This window comes from Opisthocomus hoazin, chromosome 7 (assembly GCF_030867145.1).
Source record: "Opisthocomus hoazin isolate bOpiHoa1 chromosome 7, bOpiHoa1.hap1, whole genome shotgun sequence".
Classification (NCBI taxonomy): Eukaryota; Metazoa; Chordata; class Aves; order Opisthocomiformes; family Opisthocomidae; genus Opisthocomus; species Opisthocomus hoazin.
Genome location: NC_134420.1, coordinates 33,893,304 through 33,914,928, shown reverse-complemented (window position 1 = coordinate 33,914,928; position 21,625 = coordinate 33,893,304). Strand labels below are relative to the sequence as shown.

At 42.9% G+C, this 21,625-nt stretch overlaps 1 protein-coding gene across 8 annotated transcripts in view; it reads left to right on the top strand.

Moving 5' to 3' along the window:
• Window positions 1-21,625, top strand: part of RGS6 (regulator of G protein signaling 6) — a 303,061-nt gene that overhangs the window by 175,384 nt on the left and 106,052 nt on the right. For all 8 annotated transcript variants that reach the window (XM_075425174.1, XM_075425175.1, XM_075425176.1 and 5 more), the window contains one exon: window positions 11,225-11,324. In XM_075425174.1, coding sequence (XP_075281289.1) covers window positions 11,225-11,324 — 100 coding nt within the window. The remainder of the gene's footprint in view (window positions 1-11,224; window positions 11,325-21,625) is intronic.

The window sequence follows — 21,625 nt, the reverse complement described above, 5'->3', positions numbered from 1 at the left end:
GATCACGTCATGAGAATGGTATATGCATTTTTAATTCATGCCTTGCATTTAGCAGTCTGTGAGGTTTGGGTTTCTTCATTCTACCAATAGCTGCTATCAAAGTCAAGGGCCAAAGCAGTGGAGTGGCTCAGTTAAAGAGGCTCTTATGTTATGCAAACTGGCCTATCAGCATAACTTAGCATATTTGAATAAATTAATTCCTAAATTAAGATAACTTTGGTTAGACAGTGTCTGATCTGGTTTGATTAATGTCAGATTTATTTTAAATTTTCTCTAACACTTTTCATTTTACTGCTGCCCACTAACATATCAGAGTCAAATAGAGCACTTGAAAAACGTTTTTTCAATAATTGCTAAATGCCTAAACCTGACCACTCACTAAAAAAAAATGGCATCTGTACGTTGCAGAGTGTTTAGATATGGTGTGGGTGGACAGACCACAGGCCCTGCCTGTCACTGCTTTCTGTCTGGAACTCTTTCCCAGTGCTAGTACAGAAGGTCTTACAGTGCTAAACACTTCAGCTTTGTCTCTTCATGGGCTTAACCAAGGGCTTCAGTTTCCAACACTGGTAATCTTGTACATTTTTGTGGTCATAAAATTACTGCTTTTTTGATATATTCATTTAAAAGGCAGTAAAAAGCAATATGGAGAAAAGACATAGTTTGTAAGGGTATTTAAAAAAATAAATAAAATCCAAATCTACATTAGAATCATAAAATAGTTTGGGTTGGAAGGGACCTTTAAAGCTCACCTAGTCCAATCCCTCTGCAGTGTGCAGGGACATTTTCAACTAGACCAGGTTGCTCAGAGCCCTGTCCAACCTGACCTTGACTGTTTCCAGGGGTGGGGCATCTAACACCTCTCTGGGCGACGTGTGCCAGTGTTTCACCTCCTTAGTTTTAAAAAAATTTCTTCCTTATCTGGTCTAAATCTACCCTCTTTTTAGTTTAAAACCATGAGTCCTTCTCCTGTTGCAACAGGCCCTGCTAAAAAGTTTGTCCCCGTCTTTCTTGTAAGCCCCCTTTAAGTACTGAAAGGCCACAATAAGGTCTCCCTGGAGCTTTCTCTTCTCCAGGCTGAACAGCCCCAACTCTCTCAGCCTTTCCTCACAGGAAAGGTGCTCCAGCCCTCGGATCATTTTGGTGGCCTCCTCTGGACCCGCTCCAACAGTTCCACCTCTTTCCTGTGCTGAGGGCTCCATCCTTTGACTCTCCAACAAACAAATCTTCCCAAAGCCTCTGTCTTCCTTCTGTTTGAATTTCAAATGAAAGCAACATTTTCTTTTCAGTGCTACCTGTAAATCTTGAGTGGAACATTTGAGGTTTTTTGTCTGTCTTTGCCTTTATAATTGTTTACTTTTATGTGGTTGAAAAAGAAATTGCAAGGTGACACGATCACATGAAGAGGGAGAGAAACAAAATACAACCTTCTGGTGGTGGTGAACAGGGTTTCCTGTTTTTGTTGTTACTTATAAATTGCTCTGCTTTGCATCTACTTCACGGCGTTTGGAGGTGAGGGGGATGCATCTAATCTTTATTGTGGTACGGCACTTTGCAGTGTAAAGGGTTAGATGATGCATGAAATGACCTGTCACACTGTATTATGTGCCACAGTATTATATACACAGAGGAATGCTTAAAAAAATAAGGCAGAAAAAACAATTCCTGAAGCCCCACTCTTTTGTTGGTTAGAAGAAAAACATTTGGTATGTGTACATGTATTTCTGCATAATTTATTTGAGCTAAGCCACAGGAGCCCATCAGCTACCAAAATAGAAAGACAGGATATGCAGGATAGTTTTGCTCATCAATTCATTAGGGAAGAGTAACGGTGGAGATTCAGTGCCGATGATACAGCTTTCCTGCAGAGAACAACAAAACCAAACTTCTGCATCTCATACTGGAAATAGCTTATGGACTATTTTCTGAATGGCTCCAAGTAGCTTTATTACTGTGGGAGAAGTTAGGAACCTGTTTATGAAGCTTTGCAAAATGAATAGAAAATGATGTTATATTGCATTTCTTATTAAACCATAAGGTTCTCAAGTTCATACTACTGAAGTTCTGCTTTTGCCTGCAGTTGATAGTGTTTTGTCAAAGCTCGTACTGAAACAAGTAATCTGCAGTGTGAAAGTCTTGTCTTATAATTCAGGTGTCCTTTTTACTACAGATGCCTCAAAGCCTTTTCACAAGGGTATGGGCACAAATCTTCCCTTGGGCATGGGGCCTAGATCCAAGTGCAAATTTAGGCCTTACAGTTTTAAACAGAAAATAGTAACTTTATAAGGCAGTGAGTTTCTTTCTGCTTGCTTGTTCTGTATGCAGAATATAGTCTGGAATGCAGCAGGTTGCTGTCCCCTCTCACTGCGGAGTTTGCTCGCTGTTAAAGATCTGCTAGGGCAGTAGAAAATCTGTTTGGCTTTAAAAAAGTGAGAATCAGAAGATGACGCAGTCCTCTCTTGAGCCTTTGGGGTGACACAATGACATTCTCTGCTGATCAGTACTCAGATTTTTAAAGACAGCAGTAGCAATGCTGAAACCCTGGTCGGGCATCCACCAGCTCCATCCCCACTTCTCATCTGCTTAATGTTTGTGTCTCTGTATTTCATTTCAATAAATAATGTATTTAATGAAATACTTCAGATTCATTATGTGGCAGTTGCTGCATTTTGTAGCGAGGGGGTGGAAAACATCACTCATGAGGAACAACTTGTCGTCTTACACCTGCTCAGCATTGTTTAATTTGTTTTCTGCTAGACCCAGGAATGGCCTTTTCCACCCCATTGCATGGGAGGGCTCATTTTCACGTGCCAGTGGTGCTGTGAAGGAGGCGGCTGCATAGTCCCTTGCTCCGCAGCCTTGTGCTGAAGGCAGGCACGGTGGGAGATGGCAGCTCTGTGTTTCCAGCTCCGGAGAAGGATGATGAGCCTTGGGAACATCGTCCAGTTCCCAGCTTTGGGAACATACAAATGAGAGTCTGCTTGGGTTCGTGGATTTGGTTTGATGTGGTTTGGGTGCAGTTTATAACCTGCTCTTCATTTTTATCAAGATTTGGGGAGCTGCAAGTTCCTGTGTGGGAACAGATTTGTGACCCGCTGAAGTCCAGCATTTTTTCTGTCTAGATATGCCTTACATTTGATGCTCCAGAGGAAAGTGAACTTCCTCTGCGAGTACTGCCTTTATCATGCTGCAGTTCAGCATCACGGAGGACCGAGCAGTGCTGCTTTCTCACAGCAGGTCACACGTAGAGCACCACGGGCTAGGACTATCGATTATTTAATGTAATCTAGTGTAATACTAAAACTCTTATGTGCTACTTCTAATCAGGCTTGAAAAACTGGCCTCAGATCATGTTACACAATGGAGAATCAGCCCAGTGTTTTTGGAGGATTTAAGATTCCTAGAGCTTTTTCAGTTGTTCCAGCATAAAACAACTTTCAGCGTAATTTTGTTGTACGTGAGAATAATTAGTTGATGGCCAGAACTCAAAGTGAAGCTCAGGGTGTGGGAGGTAACCTCCAAAAGAAGCACTTGCAAAAACAGAGCTGATGAACTAAAATCTTTTAGTTCTGGCAGTTGCCAATTCAAGCAGTTTGTGCAGTCTTGTTTTAGATGGCAGCTGGGTCACAGCTTTGCTTCTGGGCATTCCTGAGGCTGGGTTAATGGGCTTTTCGCACTGGTGCCCTGCCTGCAACGGGAGCAGCAAGGGGCCCAAAGGTGCCTGCCCACGTGGGAGCAGGCGTGCAAAGGAGCTCTGCCGTGTCATGTACAGAGTTTACTGCTCCTATGATAGTCCCCATGTGGGCTGTGGTAGGCACATCTGCTCCACTCCTTCTCATTCATCACCATACGAGCAATCTGGAGCCCCTTTTATTTTGCATTCGGTGCAGTGATGGAACAGAAAAGAAAATCTCTGCTGTTTCCACAGCAACTTGTGTGTCAGACCCTGGCTGGAGTGAGGCAGCAGGATGCTGTCAGTCCATGCTGTCAGTGACTTTGGTAAAAGCTCGTCAAAAGAAAGCACATGCATTCGTGCCCCCCACAAGCCCCTCTTGGTTATTGACATGAGGGGGCTGTGGTGAATATATTAGCATAAGTGCAGCTCTAGTTTTCCTGTTGTAACTTTTGTTCCTTCATATTTCAACCCATGCTGCTGCAATGTTTTGATTCAGTCTTCTATCTGCAGATAGTCATTGCAGAGGACTTCAGGGTTATTCATTCACATCTAGCTGAGGATAGTGTGGTCAGCAGTAGTTAGGACGAGGTGACTGGTGACCTGAGCAAAATGGTCTGGGAGGCTCAGTGCTGTCACTAGCTGACAGATAACAACAGCCCAGATGCTGTCAGCACCAGTGTCTCCTGTAGCAGTACTGCTTAGCTGACATGGGGACTGAACTTCTTCCTTTTTTCCCCAAAGTGGTTCCTCCAGTTTGGATTGCACACTGAGAAACAGTTTCTAGATGTTTCCACCCTACAGTTTTAATGGCTGAAACAATCTGTGCATTCATGCGTGTATCTGTGCGTGGGTTTGCCTATGTGTTTGCATAGTTCAGAAGTCACACAAAAGCCAGCCCTATTCAATACATACTGTATGGCAGTAATGGTATCATTTCTTTTACCAAAATGTAACTTGCATCACACCTCAGTGATAATTCTACAGCCATTGGGTTTCTATTGGAGTGCTTTATTTAAAATTCACATCATCTTCACTGGATATTTATGATACTTTCTTACAGTCAAGAGAAGCTTAACACTTTTGCTTATGGAGCAAAGTAAATATTTGATCTAATTTGCAACTAACCTGAGAAGGTTTCTAATTGGGGTGGCTGTGCTCTAAATGGTGTGGAATCTCTCAAGCTGCTTTACATGCATATATGTGACACCTTTACTGTAACTGTAGAAAGCTTGGGGAAAAAATGCACCACTGTTCACAAGAAACTTCTCTTATGCTGCAAAATGCCAGAGTTCCAGGCATTTGCTACCATAATTACAGTTGCACAGTCAGTAAATGAGAGTTCACTTTTAGTATTTTATATAGCTTTCCAACATGCCAAAATAGCCACCTCTTTTAAGCAGTTGTAGCTCGTGCAGAATTTGAGCTCATTGGGAGCTGTGTGTCAAAATGTTTTTAATGAAAAATTGAGTTTGCATAACACTGATGCATTGATGTCTTTTGCTTCTAACTGTTGACGCTGATAGACTAAAAAACTTCATTTTGGGGAGGGAGAAAATTGCATTAGTTCAGCTCATTTGGAGAATCTCTGCTGAATTAATTTGCTAGGCTTTGTTTTTCTGCTGAATATTGAACCCTGTTTTCCAACTGTGCGTATACTGCCGGAGGTGAATAGCTCCAGCTTCCATTTTCTGTGACGACGTCTCTTATAATGCAGCCCAGGCCTGAGCCAGAGGTGCCGCGCAGAGCTGATATTGTAGGCTGTGTTAGGGGAGGAGGCATGGTCTGATCGAAAAGCTGCTGCCTGGTGCTCCCCAGGCTTCGGTGTTGCACCTCAGCAGCTGAGTAAGAAGTGTCACAGCTTTTTCCTAAGCATCGTTTTGGTTAATTCAACTGATGTGGTGAAACCTGTCCCTTGATGTGATGACTTGCTGGGTAGCTACTCACTTCGTGAGGCTCTAGCTAGATTAGCAGCAGTATACAAATAATAACAAGTGCAGTAACAAGTGCGTTGGGAGTTGTTCCTCCAATGGTACTCTCCTATTCATAACAGAGATATATAAATGCTGAAGCACGTTACCAGTTTCAAGGTGATGTTATTAGCTTTGTTTCACCCTCCCAATAAACATCCAGAGAATGTAGTTGTTCTTTTGTTTCTTCTCTGAAACACACTCAGGTGTGAGGGAGCTATGTGGTATGCTCTGCCTTTATCTGAAATAAGTTCTGAGATTTTTAAAAGCAATAGAGATGAAAGCTCCGTTGGGAAGAGGCCACATCGGTGCCCCTGCCCTCAGCCGCCGTTGGCAGTCAGCCATGCGGGACGCAGCCGAGAGGCCCTGCCAGCCGCCGCGTCCGTGTTCTGCCACACTCTCACACTGCTCTTGCTGCCATTGCTGGGATTGTGAAAGGTGGTCAGAGGTGGGGAGCATGTCTTCTGTAGTCATGTAGCATCCGACATCCGAGGCACTCCAAGTCCTCCTCTGACATCTTTGAATTAAGTTTCACTGCCCCTGTGTGTTATCTCCATTAGGCAAGAGAGGAGAGCTGGGCAGAGACAGATGAAGCTGTCTGTTCAAGGTCACCCAGCAATTCTCTGGCAGTGTTGCTCTGCTGCTTTCCAGCGCTGTCTCAGAGGCAAGGTTGTCCTTTCTCCCTCGAGGATGCTGAAGGGAGATATATTGGCCCGTGTTTTTTTTGTTTTTTTTTTTGTCGCCTCTTCCTGTGTTTGAGCAGAGTGAAATTGTCTGGACTGGTGAAGCAAGTTGGCTTCAGACATCTTGTCAAGTTAACTCACCTTGCCTGTACGTGCGTGGGGCTGTGTGGCAGGAGTCGGCAGGTGCAGAAGGCACAGGCGTGCTGGTGTTGTCAGAAAGCTAGTCAGAGGCTCTTTTGGGACCCGTAGGGGTTGGTAACATCAGAAACAGTCTATTTTAAGCTTATGTTTCAGTCAAGAGTGAAAGACCAAATGTGTTTATAATTGTTGCCAGCATGTTAGCTAACAACAGACTGATCCTTTCCTCCATGTATCATCCAGCTCAACCAATATTCATGAGAGCTCTCATCTGCTCGGGCAGAGAGAATATTTGGCATCATGCAGAGCTGTCTGTCCAACCCTATATGTTTAACGTTGGTGCTGATGAGCGATGCTCAGAGACTCTCCAGCCACAGGTTAGCTGGTGACAGGAATCCCCGAGAGTAGGGTACCTGCTGCGCATAATGAGACAGGAACCTGATGTATACCAAAATATTCAGCAGTAGGCAGCAGGACCTTTCCTGCAGGGTCCAGGGGAGGATGTGCAGCTAACTTAGAGGCTGGAATATAGAAAGGGCACTGTTTCCCTCGCTAGCTCACAAAAATGAGCTAGCAAAATGGGACTGTGGTGGCCTCTGACATCATTACATGGTAGTCAGTTGCAATTAAACATGTTCAGCCAGGTAGCTCCAGTAAGCTGTTGTTGGTGCCTAGACATGGGGTCATGGGAGACAGGAGCTGTTGGCTTTTCTTTTTTCCTTGTTTCTTGCCCTTCCCTCAGTGCGTCGCCTCCAAGGTCAGCCTTGACTGTGAGCAGGGTGCTGCCAGGGCTCAGCAAGGCTGCGCGCGCTAACGTGCAGCGGTCTGGGTGCCTGCTTTATTTTGGTGCTGGGAGAAAGAGAAGCTCCCGCGAAGTCGAGAGTTGTTTTCCCACTTATAATGGTCTAGGAATGTTGCGTGTTAATGACTCAAAGTTGCCAGGCTGTGTTCATTATATTTGTGGTTGTATTATTACTTGCTCCTTATAACATATCAGCAAATGTAATATTTTATTTTCCCCTGTCTCAGAAAAGGGACTTCTCATCTCTGATAGACATCTTGACTCTGACAGAAATTCGAGGTTTTGTACTTCATGCATTCACCCTCCTTAGCCAGCAAAAGTGCTGATAGTGGAAAAGAGGGAAGTCTAATGAATACCAGCAAATCCCACATATGCATTAAATCCCCAACACATTCTGTGTAACAGAGTATGTTGGTAAACTCTCGTACCTGCTATAGAGTCCTGTCTCCGCTGATAACGCGCTCCTGAAGCCAAAAGCCCTTTTCAATGCGTTGAAAGTGGAGTAACGTGGACTAAAATCATTCTGGACAAATGTAGGGAGCAGAGTTGTCAGCAAACAGTCAGGAGGAAAGGCAGATCTCGTTTGTTAGGCATACATACATTACAGTGTGTAGCTAACAGTGACAGCAGATACATAAATTGCTCTGGCTTTCTCAGGGAGATATTGACCCAGAATCCACTTGGAGGGAAGAGTAACAGTTCCCTTTGCTGGTGCAAAATCAGACCAAATTGAAATAACAGTGACCCCCATAACAGAAAAAAAAAACAACCATTGCCAGTTCTTACCATGACTTCGGTTGGGCAGAAGTTAGTTCACTGAACCTTGGTCATTGAGGAGTGACAAATAGGAGGAATGCTTAGTTTTGCTAAATCCTGCCTCCTAGCCTGGTGTAATAAACTATCCAAGGACTCTTATTCCCTGTCTGCCAGATGAGGAAACCTAAAAGATATTTAACGGCATGCAGAAGCTGAAGGGAGAATTGTTAGTATTGAAGTGTCTAGATAACTCTCTAAAAAGCTAACATGAAAAGCTTTGATGAAAGCGATCTTCATACTTGATGTTCCCTCTTTGCTTTTCACCACACTAGAAGCTCTGATAACCACTTTTTTCCACTTTGTCACTGTATCACTTATTTCATGAAGCATTTCCATAGCTAAGCAGGAATTTGGATCTGGAGCGGTAATATCTGCAAATGTTGCGTGGATGCAAAACACAAAGGCTGGTACAAAGGGTCAGATCTTCTCCTTGTAGTGGACTGAGCAAAAACTTGACATAGGTTGTTAAATATAATTTTTTAATATTTTATGTAAAACTTGATTATAACTTTAAGAAAGGATATAATGATCATCAAATGTTTGAGTAGGCTATGCTGTCCTCTTTGAGCAGTGCAGAAATTTGCTGGAAGGCACAAGGAAACCATGTTGGGAATGGAAGGACAGTGTGCAACCAGAGGCTGTAACCCTCAGGCAGCAGACTGCAAATGCTGGTGTGCTGTAGGAGGATGGCAGGCGTAGTCTTGTCTGGATCAGATGAGAGGACAGGAGAGGAAGGAGATGTGGCATCTGAGTAGAAAGGGATGGAAAGAACGTCCAGCCCTCAGAAATAAGGAGAGCAGAAAGTACCAGTACTCAGGCAGGAAGACAAGAGGAGGAAGGAGTTATCTCTAGGGCAGTTTTGTTTATTTGTTTTAAAACTGTAGTAGGCTTTTGTAATTATGACTGAAACCCAAATTAACGGCCCCATTTGAGACACCAGTGCCTGCTTGATTGGTTGAAATGGGAATAGTTTAGGTAATAACAGTGTACTTTGCTTTGAACATAATTAAAGATTTATTTTGCTTGAAATCGAACTTTTCTTGGGGTGATAATGACATAAATCATGTCTGGTGTTCCTTTAGCTTACAGTGAGCAAAAGAGTAAGAAAGTTTATTTTCCTGCATCAAAAAAATTATTTTAGCTTGTTTTTCATTCTGAACTTTCCATTGAAACAGAAAAAGAGAAAACAACAGTTTTACAAGAAATTATGCTTGCATTTTTTTAAAGCCATCAAGTGTTTCTGAAGACATGGGACTCCTAACCATTCCAGAGCAGTTTCCTCCTAATGTGCGTGGAAAAAATCTCTCCCTGCTGCCAGATGCAAGTGCATATTGATGAAGGCACACAACTAGTTGGTCACGGAGAGGCTTTTTCATTGCTTTGTTGAAGTGGTTCTCAGTCTGCTGACCTTCTTGGTCCACCCTTTGCAGGTAGCAGAGCTGTCCTGTCCCTCTGGCTCTAGCCTTGTAGGTCTGGTTTGGAGATGTGCAATGCTGTGAGGCTCCTCAGCAGCACGAGGTGGTGTGAAATGCTCCTTGTCCAGACTGAGAGGAGTAGTTACTCCTTCAGATAACCTCAGACTGGAAGAAACTGTTTCAGTCAGCAAATAATCTTGCCTAAAGATCAGGTAAAGGGAAAAATGCAGTATTGACTTTCATAGTGTTTGGGTTGGGGGAAAAAGAACCATTATTCTATCACAGATTATCTGTAGGTACCCAACCCTCCTGTAATCTATTTAATATCTTGGGATATTTTCATCTTTGTGACTTCATTCCTGCTGAGAATTTGTTCAGGGCATGTGTTAACTTAAAAATAATATATAAACAAGGTGCGAACAGTTCAGTTAAGTGATAGCCTGAGGTTAAAACAACAGTGATCAAATTCAGTGTCTGAAGTTGGCAAGGAGATTATCTTACCACCTCGGGAAGACTTGAAATTAAATTTTTTTTGAAATGTAGGTGTTAAGTCTGTGAAAGCAACTCACTTGCGCATCTAAATGATGCCAGCTTTCCAGAGTTGAAGAGAGCTGGTTGAGCCCTTGGGCTGCCTTTAGGAGAGCAAGGAGCCATGCTCTCACCATATAACCTCTCTGATGAGGTTGTGTTTTGTAGCATCTGTGAGGAGAAAATCTTTTGGTAAAATCAGAGCTGTGCTCCCTGTCTGGCTGCTGTCGGCCTCGGCCCCGTCACCAGTGGGTAGGGGCTGTGTTGTCAGCTGCTCGAGCTAACAGAGCCAACAGCTTTGGGTTTATTTTTGATGAGTTTCTGAGACCTTACTAACTTGAAAGAAGAGAGGTTTTGGAGATACTGGATTTCTGCGCCATGCTCATGTTCAGCTTGTTCTCCCTGGTGTTGCCTTTAAGTAAATGTAGGGGGAGTAGCCTCAGAAGGAGCAAAAATCCCTTTTCTTTTTGGAGTAAATGGTAGGAGGATTAAGTTCTTTTCCCCTGTAATCAGATCCTCTGATTGCCAAGGCTTTTGAAGATGATCATGTATTTTCCTGTATATGATGGATTAAGTGCTTGTGAAGTAAAAGTTAACTTGGCTATGAAAATCTAACCACTTTATCATCATTTTATTTTTGGTTGTGTACTTCATACAGTGACTGTGGACATGTACCACCCCCACCTACAGCATGAGGCATCGGGAAATCACCCTGCAGTTGTTCTGTCTTATGCTCTTCTCAAGCCATAGACCTTTGGCAATGTCAGGGAACCTTTGGAAAATGAAAGCCCTCCCAAGGGTGCGAGATTGAGGATTCAAATAAATGTGGGAAAGGGGGGGAACTGGGCTGGATAGGAGGTGCCTTAAGGTGGTTGTAGTAGAGAGTCTGACCTAATTCACACATGGGCGGAACAACACGTTGCTGCCACCCCTGCTCAGCACAAAAGCATGGTTGCAGTAGGATTGTCGCCATGCTTAGACCACCATCTCTTAAGCAGGTCTGCATTGTCTTATGGTTTCTTGTTTCAGGGTTTAAATCTGGGAGGTGGTAGCCGTATCTCTAGGTCTGTGTTTGTGCAGTAACGCACATGGTGTATTTGAAGCCCATCCTGCCAGCAGGACTCCAAAGCACTTAGGATATATGAACATAACCATCACCATTTCACAAAAGCCACTAAGTCTCTCCTTCCTTTTGACAGATTGAAGACATCATTACGAGAATGCAGGATGACAAAACAGGTGGAGTTCCCATCCGCACTGTCAAGAGCTTTCTGTCCAAAATCCCCAGCGTCGTCACCGGTAAGGACCCCGGTTAGCAAGGAAGAGAGCATGAGCTGGTACTCACTGGCTGCTCTAAGCAAATGCGGTACTAAAGCCACAAAAAAGAAGGAACATAAGAGAAATTGCCCCCCTCTGCTGATTTGTTTTTCTGCACATTGTTGTTGCGGAGTGAAGGTATTGGACCAAGGTTTCTTAATTTTAAGTAAGCAAGCATTTATATTTCTTGGGGTGGGTTATTAAAAAATGTTCCATAGCTTTTGTGGCTATCAGCGTATCACCAGTCAGAGTCATTCCCTACAGTGGGGGTAGGATGATCTTAGGGAAGAGCTCATGAAAGAAAGATGAAACTGTTTTTCTCACTCGTACCCAGATACTCTTAGTGGACTTTGGTCACAGGTAGAGGAATGTGAAATACCTTTTATGTGTGCATGCTACTTTATTAAAGCTGTATGTACAAAAGTGTGGATGGTGCAGAGACTGGAAGTCAGGTACAAAACTGTTCCTATGTGTATTTCCAGACAGAGTATCTTCCAGCGCAACTAACTTTGCCATTGATAGATGATGAATTTATTCAGGGTGGTGTGAATCACAGTTCAAAGGTATCTTTCTTACTCTTGGGGTCTTTATACTGTTGTAAAATAAAGGGGAAATATCTCTTGTTAAGAGGGATGCTGGCAATGCAGCTGGTGTTAAGCCATTACAAAGTGCGTTCCATGCAGTGAAGCATATCTGAGCTGAAACACTTCAGAATCTTTGCCGTGAAAATGGTTAGATTGAGCAGAGTTTGAGGTTGTATTGCTCAATTCAGGAGTGTGATTTGATAACGTTGTATCAGAAAAAAATGTCTATCTTAAGCTACAGGAATGGAATACAAATCTACAGGGTTCTTGGGGACTGACAGGAAATACCGAAATTGTAATGAAGTTTTTACTTAAATGAGGCTCAGTCCAGTTAATCCCTTTCTATTGAGCAACAGGCTCTTCTGTCTGAAATTTATTTCAGAGCGGTGACTCAGTGTAACTGGCAGTTGCAGGATTAGGGTTTTACAGTGGAAAAGAAACATGAATCTAGAATGAGATGTGAAAATTGTGTTACTAAATTGCAGGTTATGGCTGGATCAGGTATGAGCTAACTGTTTTTGAAGGTTCCTGGGGAAAATAACCATTTATCTGTTTTGAAAGCTCATTCTATAAGCTCAAGTCTGCAATACACAGATGATGTCTGAAGATTGACTCGGCTAAAAGAGGTGTCTGATATTCCTATTAATATTCATAACAATTGACCTAGTCATCAAGCCACTACCTGTTACTCTAAAGAAAAGGGAAACAGGAGGCCTCACAACATCTTTAAACTGATTATACTTATCCTTAGGTACCACCCTGGCTGGTGGCTCGCTGGCACAATGGAAACTGCCCCACTTGCACTCTACTGTTCTGGAACAGCAGCTGCGTCACCTGGAAATGGCTGGATTTTCACAGCACAGGGAGCAGTAAAAAGGTGACGATAGAACACCCTCCAAAGCTCACAGAAAATTCTTAGATTTGGAGGGGAACAAGCTTGGTACCATTCCCTTCAGGTGATTTGAAAGCAGCTCCCTTGTGATGCACAAGGCAGTGCATGAAGCCTCCAAGTTTGAAAATTATGGGAAAATAATGGCTTGGCAGAGAGCCCAGAGCTCTCTCCATTTCTCCATGCAGATGCATAGACCTGCCTATTTGTAGAGCAAAACCAAAAGAAATTTGTATATGATTTCAGAACTTGTGATAGATGGGTAAAGAGCTGGAGCACTTGAAGAGGCAGGAGCACCTATGTTTGAGCAGAAGCTGAGGGCACTGGGTTTGTTCAGCCTAGAGAAGGGAAAGCCTAAGGGAGTGAGAGGCTGTAGAGAAAACAGGGTCAAACCCCTTCTCAGGAGTGCATGGTGGAAGCACAAAAGACAATGTACACAAGTTGCAGGAAAAGAAATCCCGACTGGATTCAGGAAGAAAGTTGTTTGTGGTCAGAGCAGCTGAGCGTGGGCCCGGTGGCCTGGAAAGACTGTGGAACCAGTGTTTTGGAGCTGTTCAGAAATGCCTGAGCCCACCTGAACTGAGCAATCTGGCCTAACTCTGCATTTTGACCTTGCTTTGGATGGAGGTTGGACTAGACGACCTCCAGAGAATCCTTCCAACCTGAATTATTCTTATGATCATTGCATGCTCGATTTTAGTGCTTGTCTAATTCCACTCAATGTCATGAACACAAGAGAAGAGCTTGTATTTTCAAAAACCTTGGACTCCCTCTTGGGAAGAGCTTAATATCTAGACTCTGGCATTCTCACACGCTTTTTATTTCTACCTGAAAAATGGAACAGCAACACCGAGACGTGATTTACTTGGCAGGCTCACAGTGGCTGTGATTAACAGGGGTTTATTTTTGCTTGACACTTCTATTGTAATTGCTGCTCACAGGCCAAATGTAAAATCCTAAAGAAAAAGAAACATTACAGCAGCGACTTGGTGCTCTAAACAGGCAGCTCTGTTTATAGTACAGCAAAGTGGGTGTTTGATTTAAAGTCTGAATAACAGAGAAAGCACCACTCATCTCTGTTTTGCTTTCATCTGTTCCTGATGCCTAAGTTGTGAATGAGGCATTGTGTAACGTGAGGAGAAGGAGCCTCAGGGAGTTATCATTAATGGTCCTCTCTTGATGACAGGAATCTGGGAAAAGGATGGAAAAAAACCTTTTTTGAATGTATGATGAGTACATGTGGTGGGGATGCTGTGCCAAAGGCACATTTTAATCTGCATTAGAAGTGGATTTGTGTATCTTCTTCCCTGGCTTTTGGCTCAAAGTAGGTCAGTCAAAGGAGGACACATCACACCGTAATCTTCTTGTCTAAGTCTTTACTTTTGTGGGCAAGCCACAGAGAATGAAAGTAAGATGAAACCAGTCTATGTGGCATCTGTGTGCATGTATCTGACATTGTCCAATGGTAAGTTTAGAGTACAGAATGGAAAACTGACTGAGGGCAGGTATTGAGCAGTGCTGTGATCCGTGTCAAGACTGGCATGTGATGGCGCTTACTGCAACAAATGGAGCTGTACGTTTCTCTTTTAGTGAGAAAACAATTTCCTTAGTAATGATTTTGTTTCTGTAGATGAATCAGTAATTCTCTATTTTCCCAGTCATCAGACTGTTGTAAGAACATGTCATTATACTAACCAGCAACAAAACCAGCTTTCTGATCTTCTTTTTGATCTCTGTACAAGTGCATCTTAAAACTAACCTCCTGGTTGGTGGGAGGACCAAATGCGTTTACTTTCTTCCCTCACTGATTCAGACCTGGCCCTATACAACATTGCTGAAACAAGTCAGAAAGAAACCTGTGCTGCAACAGCTGAACTTTCACAGAATCACAGAATGGTAGGGGTTGGAAGAGACCTCTGTGGGTCATGTAGTCCAACCCCCCTGCCGAAGCAGGGTCACCTACAGCAGGCTGCACAGGACCTTGTCCAGGTGGGTCTTGAATTATCTCCAGAGAAGGAGACTGCACAGCCTCCCTGGGCAGCCTGTTCCAGGGCTCTGTCACTCTGAGTGAAGAAGTTCTTCCTCATGTTCAGACGGAACTTCCTATGCTTCAGTTTGTGCCCATTGCCCCTTGTCCTGTCACTGGGCACCACTGAAAAGAGTTTGGCCCCATCCTCCTGACACCCACCCTTGAGATATTTGTAACCATTTATTAGGTCCCCTCTCAGCCTTCTCTTCTTCAGGCTGAACAAGCCCAGCTCCCTCAGCCTTTCCTTATAGGAGTGATGCTCCAGTCTCCTCACCATCCTTGTAGCCCTCCGCTGGACTCTCTCCAGTAGCTCCTCATCTTTCTTGAACTGGGGAGCCCAGAACTGGACAGAGTACTCCAGATGGGGCCTCACCAGGGCAGAGTAGAGGGGGAGGAGAACCTCCCTCGACCTATTGGCCACACTCCTCTTAATGCATCCCAGGATCCCATTAGCTTTCTTGGCAGCCAGGGCACACTGCTGGCTCATGGTCAACCTGTTGTCCACCAGCACTCCCAGGTCCCTCTCCACAGAGCTGCACTCCAGTAGGTCTGCCCCAAGCCTGTTTCCAGTGCAAACAGCCTCCCTCATGCTTCTTAGTCTGCCTCCTGCCCCCCAACCTCAATCCAGATTTCTCCTGTTCCTGTGTACCAGCATTTTTGCTGCTGCAACGCAAGGAAGACATGCAGTCTACAAGCCTTGCACCATTCTGCCCTCCTCCCAAGAAATTTTGATACAGCTTCATCCTGACGCATAACGCCCTGACTTCAAGCAGGCCTGTCCCCATGGCTCAATTCCACATGATACGTCCTTCTTCCAGCAGCAGTCCCCTAGTTTGCACCTCGTTCGCGCACCGCTCCTGACCCTTACCTGAACCCTCGCTCGTCTTCTTGCTCTGCTTCCAGAGCTGCCTGTGTGGCTATGGATGGATTGATGGGCAATGTCCTGGCTGTACTGGCTTGGGTGAAGTGCTGCCATGTAAGCTTTGTGCACACAGTCCTGCCAATGCATTTCACTCCTGACCTGCCATGTCTATCTTGTTGAAGTCACAGACTTGTTTGAAGAGAAAGTGCTAGTATTGCTGAAACGTGCCAGATGGCCTATTGTTACTCGAGACTCGTGATCTAAACCAGGTTCAAACTGCTGTGTGTCTCTGAGGAAGCCAGCGTGTGTCTTGGCGAATGCCTACGGGTTGTCCCTGAATACATCAGAATGTCACTTGCTCAGAGAAAATGCATTTTGCTGGAGTATGGAAATCCCATAGTGTTAGGAAAGAGATAATTTGTTGTTCATAGTGTGCCCTGGTGGTGTAGTTCCAGGGCAGCCAAGTTCTGCTGAAGGATTTCACATGCCCATTGCAAAATGAGCTCCTGCGAGGCCAGTCTGAAGGTACTCATTGCCCTTTTGCTTCAGAGGAGCTCAAATACATCTCATCTGGGTGTGGCAGCTGGAGGTGCAATGGAGAAGAATGAGTTTGTCTCCAGGGTTTGAAAGGTCCTGTTCAGAGGAACTGTACAAAGAAAGAGGTCAGTGGCACAGGGAGCACGACCAGAACTAGCAATGCTGAAGAGAGCCAGTGCCCATCATTGCCGCAGTGTTCACTTTCTTGATGCTTTTTTTCAGGGGTAGAACTTGCGCCAGCGCCTTACAGAAATTGCCTTCATTGGGACCAAAAACCTCCTAAAGTTGGCTGCAAATGGGTTTGGCTTCTGCTGGGCTTGTCTGTCCAGCCTGTTGCATCACCTGACCATAGGGTTTTAGCTGGAGGACTGAGCCCAACGCAGATTCCCCTGTACATTTGGGTACTTTCATTCTAGATCTAAACCACACACATCCCTAGATGTGGGACAGCACCAGTCTCTGAACCTGAACAGCTGAAACACTTGTCAAAATGGGTGTCTGGGTCTGAACTTTTAGCCCAGGTCAGTATTTCTTTTTTTTTTTTTTTTTTTTAATGTATTTTGTCTTGCTTCTGCAGTTTGCTTTGGGAAACAGGAGACTTGAAGTGTGGTACTGATTCTATGTCAGGCAAAGTTAGTAGATGTACGTAGTCCCAAATCTAAACCAATTTCAATCTTTTGCTAAACATGAATGACCTTATTTAGTTAAAACAACCAAAACTTTAAAACAAACAAACAAACAAACAAAAAAACCTTTTGCCAAAACTTGAATCAATATCCAGAATAATTTTGGGTGTTTAGTCGTTTGCAAATGATAGAACGTGCTCATAGATTAAAATTGACATACATTTACATATACAGTACTGTATTATTTATTATGGTTTTCCACATTTGTGTACAGCAGATGCTACCCACTAAGTTCAACAGCTGTACAATTGCATGGTGGAAACTGGCTTGCAGACACTGGTCGAGCATATGAATCCATTTATTTCTCATCAAAAATCAATTGCTCCGAGCAAGTTGCATTTAAACTGCTTCAAGTCAAGACTGGGCTTCTTCATCAAAACTTACGTTTTCTTCTTTTATGCATCTCTTCTTCAAATTGCACCCAATGGAAATGTAATCCATCCATCTCTCAATGAGAAGGTTATTACACCTTTTAATCTAGTATTTCAAAGCTGCTGTGAATCACACAGCATTAGACATGTCAACTATTACATGAATAGTGCATGCCTTGCACTTTTTTCCCCCCTGTAGCTTTCTCTTAAACTCTCTATTCCCATGCCAGGAGACAAATTAACCCAGTTAGGGAGCCGAAGAGTTATGCTGTCTTCATCCACAGCTCCCTCCTCCCTCCCTTTTTCAGTGCATCCAGCTTCCTACCTTTCAAAGGGTGCAAGAGATGAGGGAGGGAAAGATGGAAATCAGCTCTCTGAAGTGTAGCAATTCTTTGCCTCTTGTTAAGATGCAAGTCAACGTCTTGTGAAGCAAATTTTTAAAGGATTTGATTTTTAAAGGATTTGATTTTCAGAGGACAGTACAAGGGGCTTAGTAGATTACTTGAATAGGATACGGTTATCAAAGAAATAAGAGAAAGCAACCAGAATTAATATTTTTAAAAGTGAATATTCAGTGTATATCTCTGTGCATCTGCACGTATGTACACTTAAATACACATAAAGAGCGTGCAATTTTTCTCAAGAATAAACCTAAGAGTCGTAACTGTTGTATGCTAGAAATAAACAAGGACAGGCTTCTGCACTTGTCGGTGCTATGCGGAATGAGGAATGCCGGTGTTTGTGTATCACTGCCCTCTGCCGCAACGAAGCTGTAGTTCAGTTTGTGTTGTGCTTTCGCAGCTCAGATGGTGTTTGTGTGCTACGTTTTGTGTGCAGCTCGCTCCATGGTAGTGGTCCTTCGTAGCTGTGTGGGCTGAACCCAGCCCAAATGTTGTGGTGTGCGTGGCTCTGCAGCTACTCTGAGCTGTGAGAGGAAAGACTGTGTTCATAGCTGGCTCTCGATGCCGTTTCAATGTGTCTCGTTCATAGTTCTCTGTTCTCTTTGCGATGGCTTGTCTCTACACAAACGTGCTCATACATCGCATGAAGCTTACACATCCATTAAAAATGTGTGCACAGATTATGGGATAAATCCTAAATGACTAAATGAAGTTAAGCATCACTTTTAAAAGTACCAAAATTGGATGTTTTCTGTAACCATGTACTTTATGTGACAGGACTTGAAAGTAGTCATACCTGTGGTGGAGAACACTAGAGGCAAAGCACGTCACGCAGCAGTCAGCACGTTAAAATTTGGTTGAGGCCACTGCAGAAAGCTTGTCACACACATCCTGAGGCTTTGGCATTTGGTCAGTAAAACGGCATCTTTAGTGCTTTCCAAAAGGTCCTAATAGTGAATACTACGTGGAATTTAATTTCCTTATGCTAGAATTGTGAGGGTCCTTCCTGGTCCTACCTGTCCTTGCTGGATTTGAATCTCTGCATCTGTCAAGTGAAGATACAATAAATCGGAAGCTTAAATAATCATACTACTTGGGTATTGCTGTGGGCAATAAAAACACAATGAAAAATCACCAAAATCACCAAATGGTCCAGCTTTATCTTTCTGTAGTGACTTCCCTGCTCTTCCTAGTCACCAGAGATGATGACAAAAGAGAAAATATAACGAAGGTGACCTTCTAGCCGCCTGGGCAGAAGTTAGAACAATGCAAAATTAGTTTCTCTTATTGAAGAATATGAGCATAAAAATTACTGGGCTTGAAGGCATCAAATGAAAGCTATGAGACTGGAACAAAGCAGGTCTACTAAAAAATGATTTAATTTTTCTTTTCAAGAATTGCTTTTAGGCGTTTCAGTTGAGACTAAAAGCTGAAATAGAGACAGATTTGATGATAAATTACCTGCTGAACTACAGTGTTTAGATGAATTGGTAATTCAGCCACAATAATAAAAAATGTTACATATTGAGAGCATTCTTGTTGCTGGCTGCAGTTTTCTTCTGAAACACAGTATTTAGCTGATGGAATATTGTGGCTAATGAATAAAGCATTAAAAAGAAAAGTCAACAATATTTCAATGCCTGTAGAAATTCATAGGAATGAATGATTAATGTTTTTCTGCATTCATCTTGCTATCTTCAGAAACGCAGCATTGTTACAAAAGTTTGTTTCCAGATCTGAATGACACAGCAAAAGAGCAGAGATTAATTATAAGTACTGCGTGGCTTTGATTTTTGGATGCGAGTGTTGAGCAGACTGCACTCAAGCTGCAATACTTCACCTCCCCTGTCTTCACTTCATAGCAACCTGCGAGTTGCGTGCTGAAGGATCTACCAACACAGTTTTGTTTTTTCACACCTCTTGCTTTGTTTCTGCCCTTCTTTCAACACCCCTGTGGGCTGCTAAACATCAAATACGCAGCAGAGCAGCTTTGCTCCCCCTGAGCTTGGGAAGCCGCATACCCACAGAGGCGTATATGGAGGTCTGACCCTTAGACAAACCAGTTTTACCTGAGGTACTGCAAGAGCAATTGTGTGTAAGTGCCCAATGGTAATCAACAGCAACGTGAAGGAGCGAATCTTTGAGAGTAATGTGACAACTTTGTCAAATTCGTGTTGCTTTAATTCGATACCATTCCAGCCATTAGAAAAATAAACCAGTCTCGTTATTTGGTGAATACATCTGCCTCGTTATTCCATACTGGTATTCTGTTCATTCTTATGTATCATTCTTTGGCTTTTTTAGTCAAAGTCATTTTCAGGGTATTATTTATTGAGCAGATTCTTACTTGGATTTTAATTAAAGGGTTTATATAGCAAAGCACAACAGTTTGTTCTGGGATTTCAATTCAATCAATGTGTTGTTCTAATGAAATGAAGAAGTTAACTTTAGTAACTATAAATCCAGTCTCATGAATCGGTTTGTATTCTTTTACACATATATTAGGTTTGATAGGTGAATGATTCTTCTATGTCTGATAAATCTCAGTTAAACAGTGAAGTTACTGTTAATGTAATTGTTGTGGGTGGGGTGAAAAGGAAGGGTTGGTTTTGGTTTTTTACTTTAAATAGTACAAAGAATTACATAGTGTGCCAGCTTATTTTTACCAGCCATAAATAGTGCACCCGTCAGAAATCACTGTTGCTAAAGGCTGCAGTGGGAACAGCTAGAATGTGTCTCCGGGATCTGCTGTAGCTGAAGGGGGTTAGCATAGCGCGAGAGTGGACAAACTGTATTACCTGGTTTGTGTGGATATCCCAAGTGGTTGATGAATAACGTTTTATTCTGCCTGTCGCAGTAGAAATATTCAGCTCTTTGGTCTGTCACATATTTGCACTACATAGCACCTGACAGCACCGTAGATTTGGCTTTAGAGTCTTCCATCAGAAATGTCAAACAAGAAAATGAAAAAGCTTTCAGCCTTTCCATACGTATCCATCACTATAAATAATATACATTTTTATGTTTTCTGTAACCTTTTTTTTCTGTGTGGATAGATCTCAAAATTGCATGCTGGTTTCCCATGGATTTGTTTTGACTATGGTGTGAATTGATGAGCTTGGATATTTTTGATGTATGATTCACTACCACATGCAGGGAAGAAAATTATATTTTGGTCCTGCAGAGAAATAAAACTAAGCAATTAGATCTTTGTTCAGTTAACTCCTGTTCAATGGCAGCATGCTTTGCAAGAGAGTATCGGGATTCTACTCCTTTACAAGGTCACTGGCACAAAAATAATTTTTTCCATTCAGACACCTCTACAATATGGCCAGGATTTCAGATTAACTCTTGATTAACCTAGAAATGAGCAATAAAATATGCAAGAAACTCTTGAGAAGTTGGTCAATATAAAATGATAATTATACTCACACAAAAAACCCCAGTAACATAGACTGATGAGAAAAGTAGCGTATGTCTGTAGCAGTGGAAAGTTTTAAATGTAATTAGGGTTTTGTATTGTGTAGCACAGAAAGTCTTATTCTGTTGTTTTTGTACCTGCTTTTATTGTGGATGGGATTGCGTCCTTTTTTTTCACCTTGTTTTTTTTTGGAAACTTGATTGTTTGCTGGTTGGTGCTAAAATCATTGTCAAATTCACCTGTGTGAGTAATTTCTGGTGGGTTTTTCTTCTTTGATATTTTACCTTTACCGTAAGTATTCAGTAAATTTCATTCCTGTTTTCTGGATAGGTTAGACTGACTGAAAATGACACTTTTTAGCTAATGAGATATTTGCCAAATGTCCAGTGCTACTTTGTTGAACTCTGTGTATGTTCTCCTCCTACCAGGGACACAGTAACAGGTGAGCTCTCTAAGGGAACAGTAGTAGCCACGGAAAAGAAATAAAGGTTACTGTATTCTGA